Consider the following 20,553-nt stretch of genomic DNA (forward strand, 5'->3'; position numbering starts at 1 on the left):
GCCGTCGTGGCTCAGGTTACTTGCTCCTGGCTCTTGCCTTCCCCACCTGTCAGGGCTGCTGTGACCCAGAGCCCAAGCCCTGTCCTGACGCCCTTTGAACAGAAAAGCACCACAGCAAAGCACAGCTCAACCAAAAGCCTGGTGTTTAATGGGCTGTTTTCTCCTGTACCATTCAGTCACGCTGCGGGAAGCGGCTGAAATACACATAGAGCTCTGGAGCCCTAACAGTCACTAGCTCATTCGCCTTCCTGAGGCACTCTCTTCCTTTTCTTACTGGAACACCAGGGACTCTACAACAGTGTACTTACACCTTCCCCGCGACAGCTTGCTGCACCAAAGTGCAGGAAGAAATAACATTCCCTCTGCACATGAGACAGTGAGAGGGCCCAGTGCTGAGTCAATCCCTGCAGCCACCCTTCCAGCTGCAAAGCATTTTAAAACAAACACACATAAATATGCAGGACCAGCCCAACCCCTGCAAAAAGAGAAAAAAAAAAACCCAACAGCTGCATTTCAGCATCAGCTCCTTCTTCCTGGGGCAAAGGCTCCCGCAGTGCCTCACACAGCTGCTGGCAGCGTGACGTTATGGTCCTCGTCCGTCTCTATCCCAACCTCCTCCTGTACAGGTGCAGAGCGTCTCAGCAGGGCAGCTGCCCTAGCCTGGCAGTGTAGGCAGAGCCGTCGCTGCCACCCTGGGGCCACAGGGCCAACCCAGCCTCAGTACTTACAAAGAATTGCTTCTTGCTTTTGGGGTACCCCTCCAGGATGGCCTCCAGCAGCTCAGTTGCCTGGCAAGACAGGGGCAGTGTGAGGGCTGTGGGGCGGCTGTGCCAAGATGCCAGCACCAGGCAGCCCTGCCACAGCTCTTGGGGACTGTCCCCCATAGGCACGTCACAAGCCAGCGAGCTCAGGTAACGGCATGGGAGCAGCCATCTCTAATGTGAGAAGAGTCTGGTTTGTTTCCCGAGGACAGACAGAGCTCTATAGGGACTCATGTATTGAGGTGCTGCAGCAACATGGCCTTTTCCCAGGGGATCATCTTGGCACCCACGAGCCTTCCCCAAACCCACAGGGCCCCGGGGGCAGCACTGAGCGCAGCCGGCACAGCACTCCCAGCTCCACAGCTACAGCGATCGCCCAAGGTCTCCTCACTTGGCTCTGCGGCGGTGGGAAGCCGCTCCACTCAAACAGGGGCTGCTCCCCAAGCTGCCCAGCAGACCCCATGTCCCCAGCAGGGTGCCAGTGCCACCCCAGGACTGTCACTGCCACCTCCCCGGCACTGCCCACCTGCCCCGCTCAATGGCATGACCATTACCATTCGCTTCCTCCTCCGCCACTCCTTGCAGTACAGCTTCTGCTCGCTACAGACCTGTGAACAGCAAGACAAAAGTGAGAACGAGCAGCCGTCCCACGAAGCTGCCATAAGCCCAAGGCCAGGAGACAGAGGGTTATTTAACAGCACAAGTGGCTCACAAAGCCCCTGCGGGGACGTGAACCTCTCTGCGAAACGCAACACCCAAGACAAGAAAAGATGAATTGACCAAGTGGCAGATGACTGCCCAAAGCAAAGGTTTGCAAGGAAGAGGCAGTCCCATGCAACCCCCCTGTACTGGTATCAGTCGGACCGGGGACTGGGTAAGCTGGCGAAGGGTCTGGTACAATTGGCCCAGCCCCAGCCTGAGCTCTGCTGCTAGTGCTTGGCGCAGCCCTTGGCAGCTCTTTACCTTCTCTTTTTCTTCTGGAGTCACGTGGTTGGCAGCAGACTTAATCCTCTCCAGCTTCTCTGCGTAACTCGCGCAGTCCTTCCTCAGCTCCTTGATCTCTCCGGCCATCTCAGGGGTTGTCATGGAGCTGTTCAGGTCCTTCAGCTCTGGAAAGCAGGCACCGATCACCGGCGGGACTGACAGCCCAGGCACAGCTGCCCGTGGCCATGGGGCCAGTGCAGCCGTTCCCTGTGCCGCGGCGGGGGGGGGGGGGGGCTGGCCAGTCAGGCAGGGTGTGCTCACCCGCCTCCATCTGCCGGCAGCTCTGCTGTAGCGCCTGCACCTTGGTGGAGAGCGCGGCGATCTCCCCGTCCAGGGCGCGGAGCTCCGACTCGCTGGCGGCCGGGAGCTGCTCCTGCGGCGAGGACGGAGGCGGCGGGTCAGCGGCGGCGGCGGGCGGCGCCGGGGGCAGCGCCCGGGGCCGGGGCTCACCTGGTCGGCGAAGTAGATCTTCTGCTTCCCGTAGGCCTTCTCACGGACGTGGCCCTGCTGCGCCAGCTGCTCCAGCGCCTTCACCACGGCCTGCAGGACGATCGCCGTCAGCCAGGCCGGGGCCGGGCCCCGCCTCGCCCCGGCCCGGCTCCGCTTACCGCCTTGCCCAGCCCATGCTCCCGCTGCAGGTTCCCGAAGGCGTCCTGGGCGCTGTACGGCCGGTTCTGCTCCCGCAGGTACCGCAGCAGGATGGCGGCGGCGGCGCCTCCTGCGGGACAGCCCGCTGGTCACCGCGGCCACCCGGGACCGCGAAGGGAGGGCGGCAGCCGCCCGGCCCCCGCTCACTCACTCACCGCCCCCCGCGGGGCCCTCACGGCCTTTGCTCATCCTCCGCCTCCGTTCGCCCCGCTCCGCTCCCGACCGGCGGCGCTGACGCACTTCCCGCGCGCCGCCCGCTCCCCGCCAATCGGGGCGAGGGAAGAGAAGAGGGCTCCCATTGGCCCCGGGCCTCGCCTCGAAGCCACGCCCCGAGTAGGCGGGGCGCCGCGGGAGCAGTGGGCGGTGCCAGGCCCGGTCCCGCAGCGGCCCGCCGTTCCGCCCGACCCGGAGGAGCGCGGCGTGCCCGGGCTGGGACAGGCTGGTCCGCCGTGGGGCGAAGCGGGGGCCAGAGAACGCCGGGCCAACGGGCAGGGCCGGACCAGGGCCTCCGCACCCCCGGGCTAGACGGGAACCGGTCCTAAACCGGCAAGGGCGAGGAGTGCTCGCCATTCCCCCGCCTGCCCGCTGCCACGGCACCCCAGGACCGTGGGAGGCCAGCGCCGAGGCTTACGCTCGTACAACACAACCCGTTAACGACACCCCCCCCACTTACCCAGGGCCGAGGCCAGCCGCCCCCCACCCCCAGGCCAGCACGAGCACCCGTACAGCCACAAACACTTGCAGGCAAGCGGATTTAGACAAAAAGAAGCAGATAAAGGGGTTTCCCTGAAGAGGTACGTTCTTTGCTGCACAAACGTGATCGGAGTCAGGTTCTATGGCTTAGAAAAAGCGATGGGAAAGCTCAGTGGGGCAGAGGGCCGGAGGGCTCGGGCCGTCCAGCTAACAGAACGTCTCTCCCCTGTAGGTTGCTGGTTTGTTTATGGGACCACAACTGGCACAAGCTCTTCAGTCACTGGTGGCTCATGCTGGCATTCCCCGTTCGGTGCCTACCGGCAGGCTCTCAACTGCACAAGGCTGGGAAGCAGCGGGCTGTCCCCAGGGCCAGAACAACACTGGCCGGGCAGACCAGCTCCACCTCTTTCCCTCCTCCAGAAAACCTGTCCCTAGCAGTTCCCCCAGAGGCAGTGTCACTGTCCACGCCAGACATGTACTGGAGGGGCACAGGGGGTTTTTAGCAAAGTGTTAGTCCGTTATTTTAGGAAAGCAACACAAGAGCAGCTGCCACATGTAGATGTTCTTTGCAGGACTCTAGTCATCACAGTAGATGTCTTATTGCCATCACGTCTCTTACAAAATAGCATCACTAGAAAGCTGGAACCGGAGATGAGTGGTCATTGCAAGTACAAACATTGTGGTCATACACCGTCATGTCCACAACAGGAGCAAGGGGTTTGTTTCTATCCAGAGCTAGATATTGCTGGGAGAGAAGACTTGGATTCTGTGCACATTTTAGGAGCAGGGAACAGTTGTCTTAAAGACAGAATAGCATTAAGTCCCAGACACTAAAGTCTGAGGGGAAACCAATCCAGTTCACCTGGTTGCACATCAGCCCCGGAAGGCTGGCTTCAAGATTGTCCTCGGTGATGCTAAGTCAGTCTGATCGGTGGTCTCTAGAGCTGTAGACACCAGATTTATTGTCTTAGGTGAGGAAGTTTGGAGCAAGCAGCATCCTGGCAGACAGTGCAGGGCAACGTATGGGTGATTGTGGAACTATCACATCAACGCCTTTTCCCTATGAATTACCAGTGTAGTTTATTTTAAAATCCAAGCGAGGCTACAGAGTCACAAGTCACAGTGGTGTTCCCAGCCAGGACTGGCTGTCACATCAGTCATACTCACACAGGAGACAATCTAGGTAACTGTGCAAGGCTTTTCCTTCCAGGATTCCCTCCACAATGCACAACAGAAAACCAGAGGGAAGTGATGGGATTGCTTACTGGCCCCGTGAGCCAGCAGGATCCAGCTGGTTCAGCTCAGACTGATCCAGCAGTTCAAAGTCATCCCCTTCCGCATCAGTATCCAAGTCCGAGCTGGCCGTCCTAAGATAAGTCTTTGCACCTCTCTGGGGATTGTCGCTGCGTGAGAAGCCTGTCTGAGGGGCTCCTGACAGCGCGAACTGTATCATCCCTCTGGTGACAAATCCGGCTATGTCATTAGTAAAATTCTGTACAGACGGCAGTGCACTGGATTCTTCCTGGTCATAAGGGAGATGCAAATCTTCTGCCACTTGTGGGCGGTAAGCCAGACTTGGGATCCCAATGCTGGTGTCATCTTCGTCATCTATGCCAGTTGCTTCTGGGTTTATGGAAGGGAAGTCGGCGAGATCCCTGGCAAAAGATTCTTCTGGGTCACTGTGACCATCCAGGTCTAGAAGAGGAGAAAGTGCTTTAAATACACAGCACACACCAAACACCCTGCAGGCAAGGGCAGCACAGCACACAAAAGCTGGGCCATTACCTCCCCAAGACAGACTGTATCTTGTCATCTCACAGACCAAACGCTCTTTAATCTCCCCCTCACACAGCTATTTGGGATGCCTGCTGACTTCCCAGTTCACTCGCAAAGAATGCGGATGCTGAACCAGACACCTTCTGCCAGAGGAAAGCACCCCGTCCCAGACTTTGCACTGCAGCCTGTATCCCTATAGCCAGAGACTGGCAGAGCTGGATCTGCCTTTGAAGAGCAGCTGTCATTGCTCTACTAAAGCACCACAGGAATTAAGAAGGAAGCTCAGTTCTGAAAAAACAGGTAGTTGCATCTCATCTTAGGCAGCAAGACAGACATCAAAACAGCTAGACGTCAAGGACAGAAGGCAATGCATCCTCCTCTCTCCAACCCATCACACTGGCACCTGGTCAGCCTTCCACACCTTCCAGAAGCTTCCCATCTCCTCTCACCTTCTGATCCCTCTGTCAGGGGAGTCTGGCCCCTTGAAAGGTTAAAGATCCCGTTTTCAGTATAGGAAACCTCAGCATCCGAATGCTCCGAGTCAGAGATGGTTAGTTCCTTGGCGACCACAGAGTCATCCAGCTTTGAAATAGGAGATAAAATTGAAAACACCAAATACCAGAAAGCTTATTCCTCTGCCTCAAGACAAAACACATGATCCAGTGGCTGCCAGTTAAACCCAGTCTGCATGCAAGGCTGGTATCTGAGGCTCATTTCACACTTTACTCCCAGCCTAGGAGACTGTAGTTGGTACAAGCAGCTCAGGACATACTTGAGTGAGACAGAACAGGAAAGACCTCTCTAAAAGGAGACTCCTCATCTGATCTTCTGTCACAACTCAGCTACAATGTGCTGCATACGCAGTCATGCACTGCATGTCCACGCAATGCAGTGAGTTTGTTCTATTCAGCTGAGCTTTTATATTTCCAAGAAATTTCATTACCTTGGGACAGAATGCAGCAAGCTCTTCTTCACTGTCACTCCCATCGTCCACAGCCTCCTGATTAAGGGATCGTCGACGCACTGCCAGAAACCAGAGTCAAAGCTTATTATTGCTGCTAGGACAGGGGTCTGTACAGGACCAGCATTATGTTGAGCAGAAAAACCCTAAACTGGCAAGCTTGGACATAATGTAACATAGCATGCTTCGTTCCGCAGCAGAGCAACGTGATCCGTTTCTGACTTGGGCTGCTGCAGATCTTTTGCTGAGACGAACATGTTTAGCAGCTACCTTGCACCGAGTCCTTCCTTTTTTTTTTCAGTGCAACTGCAATATGGAACACACAGTGCTGGCAGCTGAGAAACAGACCGGCTCAGAACCATGAAGAGCTTACACCAACCACTCACTGAGAGAGGCCTGCGGAGGCAGAGCTGCCTTGCTTCCTTCCCAAAGCAGTTGCAAGTATTTGCCAAGGGCGCTGGAGTGACTGCCATGCCATACATGCAGACCCATCCCACTCCAAGACCAGGGGCTCAATTCACAGGCTGTTTCAGGTACCAAGGGTCAGAAACACAGTATAGAAACTTACGTTGCTTCTCTCGCTGCTTTGATATCATGTAGCCTCGAACACTGAAATCCAGCCGCTGCAGAGCTGGCTCCAGCTTCATGTACATGCGGTGCCCCAGTCTGTGGTACACAGCAAGGGGCCACAGCAGGATGAAGAGCACTGAGGTAAGTGGGAATGCTGATTAGAAGTTGGTTCAGGATGCTACTTGGCAAACATCTTGCCCATTTTGTGATGCAGTATAACACATACACAGTATGCAAGATCTGAGTACTGAAGGCAATGGTGTGGGAGGCTGTTAGAATTGGTGCAATCACCTCTGCCAATTTAACAAAATTGAGAGTCCAACATATTAGTGCTCAGATCTATGGTTACTAAGCACTCAAACATGTTCTCTCTGGACCAGAGACCTTAGAGTCCTAGACGAGAACCACCACATTCCAGGCAGAATGTATTATTTTAAATTTTAAAGCCATTCACACAAGCTTCCCTTTTAAGCAGTCGAGCCCCATCCCTCGGACATTCAGATTCCACTCATCTCTACCCCTTTTCACTTGTAAGTCTGTATTTGGCAGAGATCTACTTACACAGCAAGTATGAGAGCAAGAGTCCAGGAATATACCGGCCCAGGACAGCCAGGAAAGTAAAGACTCCACACACTAGAAGGCAAAACTGAAAACATGGGAGGAGACAGTGAGTTTCCAAGATTAAGCAGTGGATTCACTCAGTTCTTGACTGTCTTGTTCTCTGTAGATTCTAGGTCAAGTCATAATTCTAACAACAGCAAAGCCTTCCTAATGTTCAATTACCCCGCTTTAGGGCTAGCACAGACACAGGAGGTATCTGGCTTCAGAGCAACAGGCAGTGTCCCAAGGCCTCTGCCTCAGAATATGAGGAGCTTCCCAAAGCAGGTTAGCTAAAAGCAAGGAAGCGGCTAAAGACAGAACTCTTTGAGATGAAAAGGACAAGGACAGTACCACCATGCTACACGTTCCTTTTTGCATAAGCCTCAAAAAAAAGAAGAAAAAGAAAAAAAAAGCTTGACACACTTTCTCAAACTGTTAAATTCCAATGAGGAACATGAGTTTGACAGACACTTTGAAAAGCTAGAAACCTACAGAAGGAGCAGCTACGTTTTCACTTCACTAGTGCAATCAACATGCCGACACTTATTTTCTCCTCCCTCCTCCACAACCTGATTATTCTACCTATGCTTTCTATTACTCTCCACCACTTAATAGCCATGTTGTTGTGGGAGACCTCCCGTGGTAATCTCATGTCTGAATGCATTCAGCCAACACTGGATGCCACCACAAGAAGATACTAGTGGTCAGCAGAGGCTCCGGACCAAACATTTTATTTGCTGAGGTCTGTACATTCTTACCTTGCCAGGGTTTTGCCTCTTGAAAATGAAGAGATTACTTAAGAAGTTGGTCCCAGCCACCCATCCCTCAGCCAAATGGTGACAGAGTTCTGGCACTCCGAGCAGCCGAGGGTGAACGTATCCCCAGCTGCAGCGAAGGGAAGAATTTAGGAACAGATATTACTGCGTCGATGTCGGTGCAGAAGTCACTTGTTACAAACGTTTGTCTCAATACTACCTTCTCTTCTCCCCCAGCCGCTGAGCTCTAGAGATGAGGATCAGCCTGCCTTCCAAAACACCACCTTACCAAAAGCAGCACTTCTCTGTACCATTCTACAAGCATCCCAGTTCTCCCATAGCAGCTAAGGAGCAGTAATTTCAGTCATTCAGTCTTTTGGCTTAGACTAGTTTCCATGCTACTGGAAGGAGAGGGCAGCGCAGAAACAAATCAAGAAAATCCATTTGCTTTTTCTGCATTTATTTGGTCAATTGCAATGCCTCCAAGAATTCAGCAAGAAGTCTACAAGCAGCCTTGTACCTTAATATATTCAGTTACTTCAGAGGCATTGTCTTTGGCAAGTTCTATTAGTGCTTCTTAACTGCTAGTCGCAAGTACTTGAAGGTTAGGAAGAGCAATTCCTTTTGTACTTGGGCCTCTTGCAAAAAAAAAAAAAAAAATTAAAAATTGTCATTTGGCAAGAGCTCAAGTGATTTAATCAGGAGCTGAGCATCCAGTGCGGCTTGGCAGCACAGGCAGGCAGAAAGGTGTGCCCAGAGAGAGCAAGGTGTTATTAAGACAACACCCCAACATTTCTCAACCCATTATTAATGCTGCAGTCAGATCATAACTATGCAGTAACAACTTCTGGAACAAGCTTGTTAAACATTCCCTATCAAGTCTTAGAAGACTTCATTATTTCCAAAAGAAATGCTGTTTTCCTGCTATTGGAGGCCCATACAAAAGGAACTGCTTTTAAGGCAGCACCTCTAAGTTAAGGGTGCAGGGGTAAGTGGCAGGGGAATTTTTACAACACTCAAGCAAGCATTACTGGAGGCCAGTATGAAGGCAAAGATGAAGTATGATATAATAGCTTGGGCAAGTAAAAAACTTTTCACAACTGCTTGAAAGGGTCCAGGGCTCCATTATCACTCCACTAAGCAGCTCCCTTCTCCCCCTTCCTTCCTCTCTCAAATAAGCCAACATTACAAGCACATGCAGGTAAAAATTACACAGTATCACAGCAAAGTACCAAACAGCAGAGGATTCAATTAGTTTCCTACCTCTCATTGTCTAATTCGTCAGGTCTTGCCACTAAAATATTAAGAACAGACACTACATTAGTTGCAAGGAATTTGCCATGAGAATGCTTAGCTCTTGGGATTTAAGTAAAGCTTTAATGAGCTGGGGAATACCTGGAAAGGACATTAACTGTAATTAAGAACTGGAGATGCATCACAATTTTAATGTATACGTGTGACAGTACAAGACTGCAAGAGAGTCTCCTTGTTGCTCCTCAATATTTGTTGGACATTGTCTAGAAGGCTGCTCTGATTACACTGACAAGTAATAGCAAAAAATACAAATTTCATCTCCCTCCCTTCACCTACACACAAGCAGATGGTGAAGGAAGAACAGCTTGCTTGCTGAGAAGCACTGGAGATTTAAGTCTTTTGATACTTTCTCACTCAGGTTGGGATTTGAAAAGCGACCCAGGGAGGTACCAGTTATCCTGACAAATCGAAATCAAGGTTATAAGGGAACTGGACAGACACTTCCTCCTAAGGAAGAACACTTCAGCTACAAAGCCTGAGCCAAGCTGCTGCTAGAAACTGAGGAAAGCTTTAATGTCTTCCCAAAAACTACACACAACACAAGTTGAAGCAGCAAGCTGGGAGTTGTACTTGCTAGTTAGTTAGGGAACCACCTCTGGGAGCATGCAAACCATCCACACGGCTTCAAAACCAACCTGTCCATGCAAAGCCAACGAAATCCTGAGCTGCTAAGAACGGCAGTATTCACAAGTATATTAATATCACAAATGACAGATAGAACTGCTTTGTTTACTGAAAGCTTAAGACTAACTTCATTAACAGCTTTTAAGATATCTCTACTTTCAAACAAATCTCTACTCAACAGCAAGGCTGGGACTCATGTTCGTCCTAAAACATGAAGCTGCTTTATTACAGATTCTGACGAGAAATCCAGATGGATTCCATGTATGCTTCAATTTCTTGTTCTTGTACTGAATGCTCGGGAGGTGAATCATTGCTTCAAAACCTGCACTGGTTCACGTACACCAGACATTTCAAGATTATGAGAGAAATACCGGTGTCACAAGCATGAAAAGCTCTTCTTATGTTTATATAGGTTAGGATTTTCCAACTCCAGGAAGAACACGCCTACAGTGTTTTTGCCTGCTTCTAGGCTCACAGAGCAAAAACTCCAGTGTTTTAACTATTTGACTTCAGGCAGTGCAGAGCCTATGTACCTCTAGGGCTAAAAACAGCGCTTCATTTGCTGGTATCAACTCAAATGTTGCAACTTACCTCCAATTTCAGGCCAGATTTTGTTCTTCCACTGATCTAGACAAACTACTACTATAAGGGTAAATGCAACCAGGAACAGCAAGCGAAGAGAAGTCAGAGCAAAAAACCTATGGGGAAGAAACGAACAAATCGGTACCAACCAGCTCTGTGCGACACACACAAAAGGGATAACACTAACTCAAAACGAATCAGTCACTCGGTAACAGTTATAGCCAGAGAAAAGTAAGCAAGGGCTAATCAGTCAGCATCCAGCCTGCCCGCGCTGCCTGGTAGGGACCTTATCAGGCAGCTGCCGTCAGGCTGCCTTAGGGACCCTTATCTGTTCGTGTCACTTCTAGCACAACAGCCCGGCTTCACAGCTCACCTGCCAGAGGCAAGCAGAACCTGCTGCCCTTCCTCCACTGTTCACAGAACAGGCTGGCTTTTGCCGATTAGTTTCATGTTTTCAGATAACAAGGAAAACACGCTGAGAGTGACAGAGCTGAAGCAGGCATCAGCACTCCCAGGTTCCTTCCTGACTGCTGAAAGAGGTCAGGGGCTCAAACTCCTACGCCAGCCGCTGGGGTCCCACTCCCAGCCGTGAGCCGTTCCCAGCCAGCCCGCGGGAGCCGGCTCTTCTGCGGGAAGCGGCAGGACCCTTCCTCCCTGGAGGACTTGCTCGCCAGCTCCCGGGAGAGGGGCTTCGGGGCAGCCGTGAGGGTGCGGGCAGGCAGGGCGCCGCTCGCTGCTGCCCTCCGGCCGCCGGCCTTCGCCCGCCCGAGACTCACAGGGACAAAGCCCGTCAGGGCAGCTGCGGTGGCGAACAACGGCCCCCCGCCGCCCAGGGCGTTCCGCCGGCCCCCGCTCTACCGAGCGGCCGCAGGGGAGAGCCGAGCCCGGGGCTGCCCGCCCCCGCGGCCCCTCCGCCGCGCCAGGGGCCCCGTCAGGCCGCGCCTTCCGACGCAGGGACCGCTCCGCTGCCCGGCGTCCCCGCAGGGGGGAAGCGACCCGGGCCCCCACCTCCCCGCCAGCCGCGGCCCGGGCCCCCCCGCCGCCGCCGCCGCCGCCGCCGCCGCTGCTCACCAGAAGAGGCCGTGCGCCGCCGCCCACCACAGCGCGCTGCGGCCCGGCCGCTCCCACACCAGCGCGGCCTGCGCGGCGCTCAGCAGCGGCTCGTAGGGCCCCAGGCGGCCCCGCAGCGCCGCGCTCAGCGCCTGCACCCGCCGCTGCCGCTCGCCGGGCCGCGCCGCCGCCGCCGCCATGGCTCCCACACGGCATCAACATCCGGCCGCCCCGCGCGCGCGCACGGCAGCCGCCGACAATGGCGGCCCCCCCCGCCGGAGGCAGGGCCGCGCTGGGCGCCGCCATCTTGGCGCAGGCGCGGCCGCCACCCGTCCGCCGGGGCGCGCGCGCGTTGCCAGGGCGCCGCCAGGGGCGGGGGCGAGCGGCGCCCTCCCGGAAGTGCGCCGCGCGCACGCGCAGTGCCGTTGGCGCCGGGCGGGAGACGCGGCGGGGCAGCGGGGAGCCGGGCGGAGGAGCGGAGCGGAGCCGAGCCTCGGCCGCGATGCCGCGGGAGATCATCACCCTGCAGCTGGGCCAGTGCGGCAACCAGAGTGAGTGGGCGACCGGGGCCGGCGGCGGCAGGGCCGGGCCGGGGGAGCGCGCCCCGGGCGGGGCCGGGATGCTGTGGGGGGCGTGGGCGGGGCCTGCCGGGGGCGGGGCGGGGCCTGCCGGGGGCGGGGCGGGGCCTGCGGGGGCGGGGCGGGGCCTGCAGGACCGGGGATGCTCCGGCTCCGGCCCCGGCCTCGGCCCCGGCCCCGGCCCGTCTGACCGCGTCCCCCTGCAGTCGGGTTCGAGTTCTGGAAGCAGCTCTGCGCCGAGCACGGCATCAGCCCCGAGGGCATCGTGGAGGAGTTCGCCACCGAGGGCACCGACCGCAAGGACGTCTTCTTCTACCAGGTACTGCCGGGCGCTGCCCCTGCCCGCGCTGGGTCATGGAGCGGGCACGCTGTGCTGCGAGATGCGCCTGCCCTCGTCACCGGGTTGAGCCACGCCTGGATGAACGCCGGCATGGCTGTCTGTGACTGCTTCGGCTCTCTCCGGCAGCCCCAGCCCCGACTGGTGGGCTGACGCTGACCCTGGGCTGGTTTGAGTGGCAGCCTCAGCCATGCGCTCCTGCTAGGCAGCACGCTGCCAGGGCTCCTGTCTCTGCTCCCGTTTCTGGAAATGGATGTGTTGTGGAGGCAGAAGCACGAGGCTGAGGCTGCCATAGAGACCACCTTACGTAACCACCACGAGTGCAGGGCCCTTGGGGGAGAGCCGCCCCCCCAGCTGCCCAGCATTCAGGATATGCTCTGGGGCGCATAAAGATGCTGCATTACAGACAGGCCGTACATAACAAGTTTCCCTTCCTCCTCTTCCCTGTCAGACGCCAGCTGTGCCGTGCTCTCCCACGGCCAGGGGGTGGCACACGCACTTGCAGTTTCTCTTGCAGTAAGAAGCGGCGCTGAACTGTGACTGCATCATGATCTTACTGCTCCTTGTTAAAGGCAGACGATGAGCACTACATCCCGCGGGCCGTGCTGCTGGACCTGGAGCCCCGAGTTATCCACTCCATCCTGAACTCCCCTTACGCTAACCTCTACAACCCAGAAAACATCTACCTGTCTGAGCATGGAGGGGGAGCTGGGAACAACTGGGCCAGTGGCTTCTCACAGGTAACAGCTCTAGTGCTTCTGGGTGCAAACACAGGTCAGCTCGTTAGGTGTGAGGCTTTATCATGGCTCTCTCATGTCAGACTCAGTATGCGGTTTCTGAAGAATACGTCATCATTCAGCAGGGACTTATGCCTGACACTTTGTGGCACCCTGGGTGCAGGGTCACATTGCCAATCTGACTTGGCTTCACACCAGGCTTGAGGAGCTCTTCTTCATTTCCTGTGGGAAAAGAACAAATCCTGGTCTGGTCTCTCTTGCAGGGAGAAAAAATCCATGAAGATATTTTTGACATAATAGACAGAGAGGCTGATGGGAGCGACAGTTTGGAAGTAAGTAAGCCAGGGGATTTGGAGCCGGTTACCCTGCTTGATGTTTTCAGAGCCAAGCTGCTGTTTTATAAGGTCGAGCTCAGCCGCTTGGTGTACGCAGACTTCTTCCTCAACTTGCTTCTGGGTGCTGAGCAGAGAACACGTAGAGAGGGGAAGCAGGGAAACGAGGTCTTTCCCATCACTACTACATCCGCCAGGCTTCCCCAGAAGTCTTCTTACAGTTTGCTCAGCAGGGCATTTTTCTGCCCTGAATACGGCTTGCATTGGGCATTTCCTGTAGGATACAGTCTGCAGGAAGAGTTCCTGGCATTATGGTGCTTTTTCCTTTCCCTGTTCCACCTCCATCCCATGGCTCTCCCCCGTATCAGCTGAAGCGGGACACACACTGCTTGTCCTCCGGTGAAGGTCCTCATGGGTAGGGAGGGCTGTGCTGGAACAAGGCACCTGCTGCTCCTCTGTCTGCAGCAGAAGAGGGAGCCATGGGCTGCCAGCAGGAAGGTGTTTAGACCCAAAGTTGCTGAGTGCTTTGAAATCCATGGAATGAGCACAGGCAGCTGCAGCTTCGTTTTCTTTCCAGCCGGGTGAAAGGGGCACCAGGGGTACCGACAGCTCTTCAGCTGCTTTGCCGTGTGCCTCTGCAGGACATTGGCCACCGTCCCTGTAAACCTGTTGCCTGTGCGTAGACAGACAGGACTCCCTGGTGTTTGTGTCAGGCTGTCACATGGCAACAGGGGAAGAGAAAATGTCATGGTAAAATAAGCTGGCAGAAGATCCAAGAGCTAGCTGGTTGTGGGACCTGCAGCAGGTGGGAACTGTCCTGAAGTCAGGTAGAGGGAATTTGGCCTCGGGCACTCCAGAAGGAGGGCAATGGCATGGAGGATCCAGGGAAAGGGCTGAGAACATGTACCTCCGTTTTGTATGACTGACTGGACCCTGAAGGTAACGTTGGAGCTATTCTGAAGGCTGTTCTGGGGTGGGAGGAATCCAGGAGGCTCCTGAGCAGCAGTTGCACTTTGTGGTATGTGCAGAGACATGGATTTCACCCACTCTGGCAGAAGTGGCCTGATGAGTGTGTGGCCGTCGCTGTGGTCTGGAGGAGCCAGGGCTAACCTCCACTCTGTCCACAGGCATCAGCTCCATGGTCTCAGTTGTCACAGGGGGAGTTCTCACCCTGGCTGGCAAGTCTCTGCTGGAGGTGGCAGCAGTAGCACAGCATGCTTTGCTCTGCCTGCTCCTGGGCCTGAGCTGGACCTTGAGCTGCCTGCATTCTGCTTCCTTCCAGGGGTTTGTGCTTTGCCATTCCATTGCTGGTGGAACGGGATCGGGATTGGGCTCGTACCTCCTGGAGAGACTGAATGACAGGTAAGCATTCGGCCTCATCCCCTTCCCTCACGGCAGAGTCTGGCCCAGCCTGGGCATCCTGCCAAAGTGGGGAGCTGGAGAGCGCTGACTCAGAGCCACCGCCCCCACCCAAACACTGTCTTGTGCAATCCCTGGCACACTGCCCGGGGAAGGGATGGCTCCTGATATGCCTGGGGACTTCAGAGCCTCTGAAACTGGACTCAGGCTGTCCAAACTCTGCCTTCCCTCAGCCGTTCTTATCAGGCAGCTGCCTTCTGACACCCTGACTGTGCAAGGGAGGGTGGGAGGCTCTAGCCGTGGGCTCTCAGCTACCATCCCTGCCTGTTTCAGCTTGCAGCCTCTTGAAAAGGCTTGTAAGCAGCTGCTTAATCAGCCTGTGGATGGCTCAGCCTCGGCTGTAGCTCTGTCTGGCAGCCTGCTCCTGTACTGCTAGGGTAGGCACTGCTGGGACAAATTCTCTCCCTCCCTGGGAGCTGACTCTGGCATGCAGCCCTGGTGACTCACTGCTGTCCTGAGCCCTGGAGACTGCAAAGGGAGCTTGTGGGAGGGGAGAGTGCTGGCTTGGTGGTGTTAACCCTTGAGGTGGCTGGGCTTTCTCACCAGGTATCCCAAGAAGCTGGTGGAGACCTACTCGGTTTTCCCAAACCAAGATGAGATGAGTGATGTTGTAGTTCAGCCGTACAACTCTCTGCTGACGCTGAAGAGGCTGACTCAGAACGCTGACTGCGTGGTAAGAGTCCTGCTGTGTGTCAGGCCAGGAGTGCAGCCCGCTCCTGCATGGCAGCCCTCTCCCCAGCTGCTCAAAAACTCAGCTTTTCTTGGGGCAAGTGCTATAGCTGTGTGGGGTGAGTGCCACAACAGCGTGCAACGTGCCTGTGAAGCCCCAGGCGCAGCAATGAGTGCATCCCAGTCCAGAAGGACTGAGCAGATGTGTTGGCTCCAGGGACAAGGGCACAGCACTAACCCCTGCTGAGCTGTCCGGCTTGGCATTTCTGCCTCCAGGATCCAGCAGAATTTTCCCATGGCAGCGAGGAGTGGCTGTGCTTCCTCTGCATAGCTGCATTGCAGCCTTCTGCTTGAACTTGATTCCAGCATCACTTTCAGCACCCATGAGCCCCAGCCAGGCAGCATCTTCAGCCTGCACCAGGGCCTTTGGTCAGGTCCTAACCAAGACACTGCTTGTCCCTCCCAGCTTATCTCTGCACGTGGCAGGGAAAGAGCAGCTGTGCCAGAGCTGCTGGGGCTGAAGGTTGCTGTGAGGTGGTGGCCCAGAGGCAGTGCTCTTTGGGAGAGCACTGGGGAGCACAGCCAGGACGGGAGGGAAGAGCTTCCATTGACAGTGTCAGTTACGCTCCACAGATGAGTCAGCTTGTGGTTTCAAGTATCTGCCACCTGCCGTGGAGGGCTCTGCCAGGCTGCGGCGCTCGGGGCCTGTGCTGGGCAATCTGGTGCCCTAGGACACGTGGCTGGGGCTGCCCGTCCTCAGGCTGCCTCCGAGGCTCTTCACAGCGCTTTTTCTCTTGTAGGTGGTCCTGGACAACACAGCCTTGAATCGGATCGCGACGGACCGGCTGCACATTCAGAACCCATCCTTCTCTCAGATCAACCAGCTGGTGAGAAGGGCTCTTCTCTCTGGAGAAGCTGGCATGGGGCTTCCCTGCTGTGTTCGATTCGGTCTGAACCTACTCCATGGGCTGGGCACGGTGCTGGGCAGCCTGGAGCCGTGAACGAGGGTCCTCCACCCTTCCCAGGGGCAGCCTCCACAGGCGCTCCAGCTTCCCCCAGCACGGCTGTGTGAAGCAGGTTTTGAATGTGCTCTGTGACCGTGTGGTGATGTGGACGCTGACCCTGTCCTCTCCCCCAGGTCTCCACCATCATGTCTGCCAGCACCACCACGCTCAGGTATCCCGGATACATGAACAATGACCTCATCGGGCTGATTGCTTCGCTGATCCCCACCCCCCGGCTGCACTTCCTCATGACGGGGTACACACCGCTCACCACTGACCAGTCGGTAAGGCAGCCCGTCAGGCACTCCTCCCCTTCCCCGAGGGCAGGAGGAGCTGCTCACCTTGTAACATCCGTCAGTCCCACAGTCTTGGTGTGAGCTGTAATTGTGTGTTCCAAATCCCAGGCCCGTGTGCCCACACCACGTGACAGCCGCGTGTGATATGAATCAGACGTGAGCAGGCAATTGTGCTTGTGCTGGGCTACCTGCTGCATGCATTAGGATGGCTGCGACAGCTATGAGAGGGCTGACAGTATCTGATCTGGCAAAAGCCACCCTTAGAAACGATCGGAGCGAGCCCAGCAAAGTGGCCCTGCCAGTCCTGCCACCCCGGTGGGCCACCAGCCCAGGCCGTTTGGGTCAGAACACTCTTGGTCATTGTCATGCCGAGACTGATTGTGGGCTCCAGGCATCAGCCCCTTCCCAAGGCTTGGTCTGTGTACTGGGAGGGGATTGCCACCCCTCAGCTGCATCGAACACTACTGCTTGCATTTAGCTTGTCCCCAGCCAGTGCCCCCTCAGCCCCCCCAGTGAGAATGGGGCAGTTCTGTTTTGAGAGGCACTCACCTGCGCTGGCTGCGTCTCAGTTCTGCTGGGAGCTAACAGCTGCTGTTCTCCTCTCGTTGTGTGCATTTCCTCAGGATGTTACTCAGAGAAGCAAATGTGAAAAACTGCTGGCTCTGAAAAGGGTATCGAGTGTGTGATCTGTCCTCCCAGGGAGGAGTGTGGGAAGGGCTCAGCCAGCAGCTCAGTCAGTGCCTGGAGCGGGGCTGCCACATCGCCAAGCTGTCCTTGCTATGGGCACTCCTTCGGGTGCTGGCCCTGGCTGTGGCACCTTTGGCAGGCAGCAGCTGGGCAAAGCCCGTGACAGCCCTCGGGGACTGCAGTGGCTGGTCTGCCCACAGGCTCAGTGCAGGGTGATGTGAGGAGGGGGTGCAGCCTGGAACAACCCCTCCCCTGTCGTCCAGCCCTGCTCTTTGCCTCAGCAGTGGAACAGGACAGAAGTTTGACAGCACAACATGAAACGCATCCCTGTCACTCTGGTCTCAGATGAGCTTTGCCCCCAGCCCGTGCTGTGCTGCGGCAGGGGGGGCAGCTCAGCACCCTTGTGTTGGAGCCTCCGCCAATGCTCCGGTTCTGAGCCTGGCTGTGCCTGTTGTGTGACTTTGGGATTTCTCTGTCCTGCATGCGTGCCCTCCCCATGGCGAGGGCTTCTCTGTCCAGCTGCCCTCCACTCCTGTGTGCATGTGCATGTGCAGGGCAGTGGGAGGGCAAGGGAGCAGCACACCCACTCCCTCTGACCCCCATCTGGCATTTGCAGGTGGCCAGTGTGAGGAAAACCACAGTCCTAGATGTGATGAGAAGACTGCTGCAGCCTAAAAACGTGATGGTGTCCACAGGGCGAGACAGGCAGACCAACCACTGCTACATTGCCATCCTCAACATCATCCAGGGGGAGGTGGATCCTACGCAGGTGAGCTCCCACAGCTGTTTCAGATACTGGTGGCAATGGTGTGGCCTGCCAGGGAAGGGCACGGTCACTGCCCTCCTGTGCAGGGATCCTGGGGCGAGACTGAGCAGTGCCTGAGAACTGGCTCCAAGTTGCTCCTGTGTGGGCCCTGACCCTGTAGAAGGGCTGCTAGTCCCTTGGCGTGAGGAGCCTCCCTGCCTGCCGTTTACTGAAGTCCCCCTTCCTGAGGCCATATGCCCAGTGAGGAGCAGCTCCTGGGTTTGCTGGGACCAGGCTGCTTTGCTGATCACCCTGTTGCCCCTTGCTGGTCTCATCCCACCAGGTTCACAAGAGTCTGCAGCGGATCCGGGAGAGGAAGCTGGCGAACTTCATCCCCTGGGGTCCTGCCAGCATCCAGGTGGCTTTGTCTCGCAAGTCCCCCTACCTGCCATCCGCACACCGCGTCAGCGGCCTCATGATGGCAAACCACACCAACATCTCCTCGGTGAGTGCCTTCCCCCTACACCGTGGGCAGCACTGGGGCCCCACAGCCGCAATTCTGATGTCCTTTCAGTTGCAAACTGTCTTCTCTGGGGGCTTTAACAAAGCCATAGCAAGCCCTACAGACAAGGGGAGGGTGGGCAGCTCCCAGCTGGGGCACAGCAGGGCTCAGGTCTGGTCTGGGGTCCTGTCAGTCCTGCTGCACCCCTGGTGCCGTTCTCCCAGGAGCCGGCTGCAGCAGGACTCCCTCTCCCTGGCCAAAGGCAGCCTCGGAAGCATGAGCTGATCCCGAGTGCTGGCTGGGTGCAGGGTAGCAGCTACTGCCCTGCTGGCCTGGGGCAGGCTGCCTGCCTGCCTGGCTCCTCCTAGGCAGCAGCCTGAGGAGGTCGGGCCCTCTGCCCTGCCCCACGGGATCCCCAGGGAGCTCTGGCGCATCTGACCGCTGCACTGCTCTCCAGCTGTTCGAGCGGACGTGCCGGCAATACGACAAGCTGCGCAAGCGGGAGGCCTTCCTGGAGCAGTTCCGCAAGGAGGACATCTTCAAGGACAACTTTGATGAGCTGGACAACTCCCGGGAGATCGTGCAGCAGCTGATCGACGAGTACCATGCGGCCACGCGCCCTGACTACATCTCCTGGGGCACACAGGAGCAGTGAGTGCTCTGCCAGGGGACGGGAGGGTCCCACGGCCACCTCCATGCACACCGGCAGGGCTTGTCTCTGTCATGCCCACGTTTAGCACCCCATAGCGCTGTCCGGCTGTGGTGGAGTCGTCGCAGCGGCTGCACACACACGCTGCGCTCCTCAGTGGAAGTAGCTCCTGCATGGCGCAGCGCTGCCCCTGAAGACCCTTGGCGGGGGACAGCCTCTGCTCCACTATGTGCCCTGGCTCAGGACGGGACTGGGGCAGCTGCACTCTGTGCTGGTAGGGAACCTCTGCCCATGGGAGCAACGCTCGCTCAGAGGAGGAGGAGAGCGAACCCCGGGGGCTTGGAACAGGCCTGGCCAAAGAGTTGGTTGCATGTGACCCCTGTGGCCAAAGGCTCTGTGTGGCTGAGCTAGTCCTTGCCCTGGGCAGGAGCCTTGTTCCTCCATTGCCAGATCAGGCCTGGGGCACAGGCTGTATCTATATTTTTGTAGGTTATTTTGCTTTAATAAAGGCTGTTCCTGCACTGATGCTGCCTGCACGGCTCCTGGAGCGAGCAGCCGGGCAGGGAAGCAGCTGCAGACGCTGCAGGGCCAACGCTCGTCTTGGCCAGCTGGCCCGCCCCACTGCACAGCCACAGCCCACCGGTGTCCTGGCTCGGTGGGAACGCTGAACCGGCGTCACTGCTCACCTGCACGTCGCAGTGGTGTGCAGGGCTGGCCCTGCCCCAGCCGGGAGCCAGCCAGCAGCATGCTGTCTGTGCCCAGGCAGTGCTGGGCGACCGCTGCGGCAGAGCCAGAAATACTGGAAGGACCTGCCTGCGCGGCTGACCAGGGACAGGAGCCGGCACCACCCTGCCTGCAGAGCATGTGGTGCTGCGTTAATGTTTCACAGGGGCGAGGCCCTGTGCAGGAGGGCCCCCTGAGGGACTGGGGATGCCTTCGCCACTCTGGGTCCGAGGCAAGGGACGGCATCACCTGGAAGGATGCAGGCTCAGGGCCGGCTGGTGGCAACGCGGGGTGGGAGAGGGACACACCGACAGAGCAGCTCCGGTCCTGCCACGCGTGACTCAGGCTGCAAGGGGGGGTAGGGGAGGCGTGGGGCAGCTCTGGCACCAGCCCAAGCCCAGGCAGCCCAAGGTGAGAATTAGCCTTTTCCTCTGACCCTGTGGCACAGAGGAGCAAGCTAAAAATACCCGCCCGCCATGGCAGCGCCGGGCTCCCACGCCCTCTTTGGCACTGGCCCCGCGGAGGCGCCCACTGCTGGGGCAGTTCCCCCCCCCCCC

At 56.9% G+C, this 20,553-nt stretch overlaps 3 protein-coding genes across 3 annotated transcripts; 1 reads left to right on the forward strand and 2 right to left on the reverse strand.

The window, feature by feature from the left end:
* Positions 1-126: 126 nt before the first annotated feature.
* Positions 127-3,076, reverse strand: PSMC3IP (PSMC3 interacting protein). Its single transcript, XM_049799904.1, has 8 exons — positions 2,549-3,076; positions 2,354-2,463; positions 2,196-2,285; positions 2,007-2,118; positions 1,725-1,870; positions 1,316-1,369; positions 729-788; positions 127-618 (listed from the first exon to the last, which is right to left on the reverse strand). Exons 1-8 carry the CDS (start codon positions 2,961-2,963, stop codon positions 559-561), a joined length of 1,047 nt encoding a protein of 348 aa, XP_049655861.1. The 5' UTR covers positions 2,964-3,076; the 3' UTR covers positions 127-558.
* Positions 3,077-3,186: 110 nt separating this feature from the next.
* On the reverse strand, positions 3,187-11,535 carry RETREG3 (reticulophagy regulator family member 3). Its single transcript, XM_049799903.1, has 9 exons — positions 11,340-11,535; positions 10,278-10,384; positions 9,012-9,042; positions 7,752-7,878; positions 6,955-7,039; positions 6,392-6,529; positions 5,806-5,885; positions 5,312-5,444; positions 3,187-4,781 (listed from the first exon to the last, which is right to left on the reverse strand). Exons 1-9 carry the CDS (start codon positions 11,516-11,518, stop codon positions 4,348-4,350), a joined length of 1,314 nt encoding a protein of 437 aa, XP_049655860.1. The 5' UTR covers positions 11,519-11,535; the 3' UTR covers positions 3,187-4,347.
* A 208-nt stretch (positions 11,536-11,743) lies between these two features.
* On the forward strand, positions 11,744-19,798 carry TUBG1 (tubulin gamma 1). Its single transcript, XM_049800616.1, has 11 exons — positions 11,744-11,869; positions 12,103-12,215; positions 12,806-12,973; positions 13,234-13,302; positions 14,585-14,664; positions 15,268-15,394; positions 16,191-16,277; positions 16,529-16,678; positions 17,994-18,146; positions 18,466-18,627; positions 19,082-19,798. Exons 1-11 carry the CDS (start codon positions 11,821-11,823, stop codon positions 19,277-19,279), a joined length of 1,356 nt encoding a protein of 451 aa, XP_049656573.1. The 5' UTR covers positions 11,744-11,820; the 3' UTR covers positions 19,280-19,798.
* Positions 19,799-20,553: the final 755 nt, after the last annotated feature.

The sequence above is a fragment of the Accipiter gentilis genome, chromosome 5 (assembly GCF_929443795.1).
Source record: "Accipiter gentilis chromosome 5, bAccGen1.1, whole genome shotgun sequence".
Lineage (NCBI taxonomy): Eukaryota > Metazoa > Chordata > Aves > Accipitriformes > Accipitridae > Astur > Astur gentilis.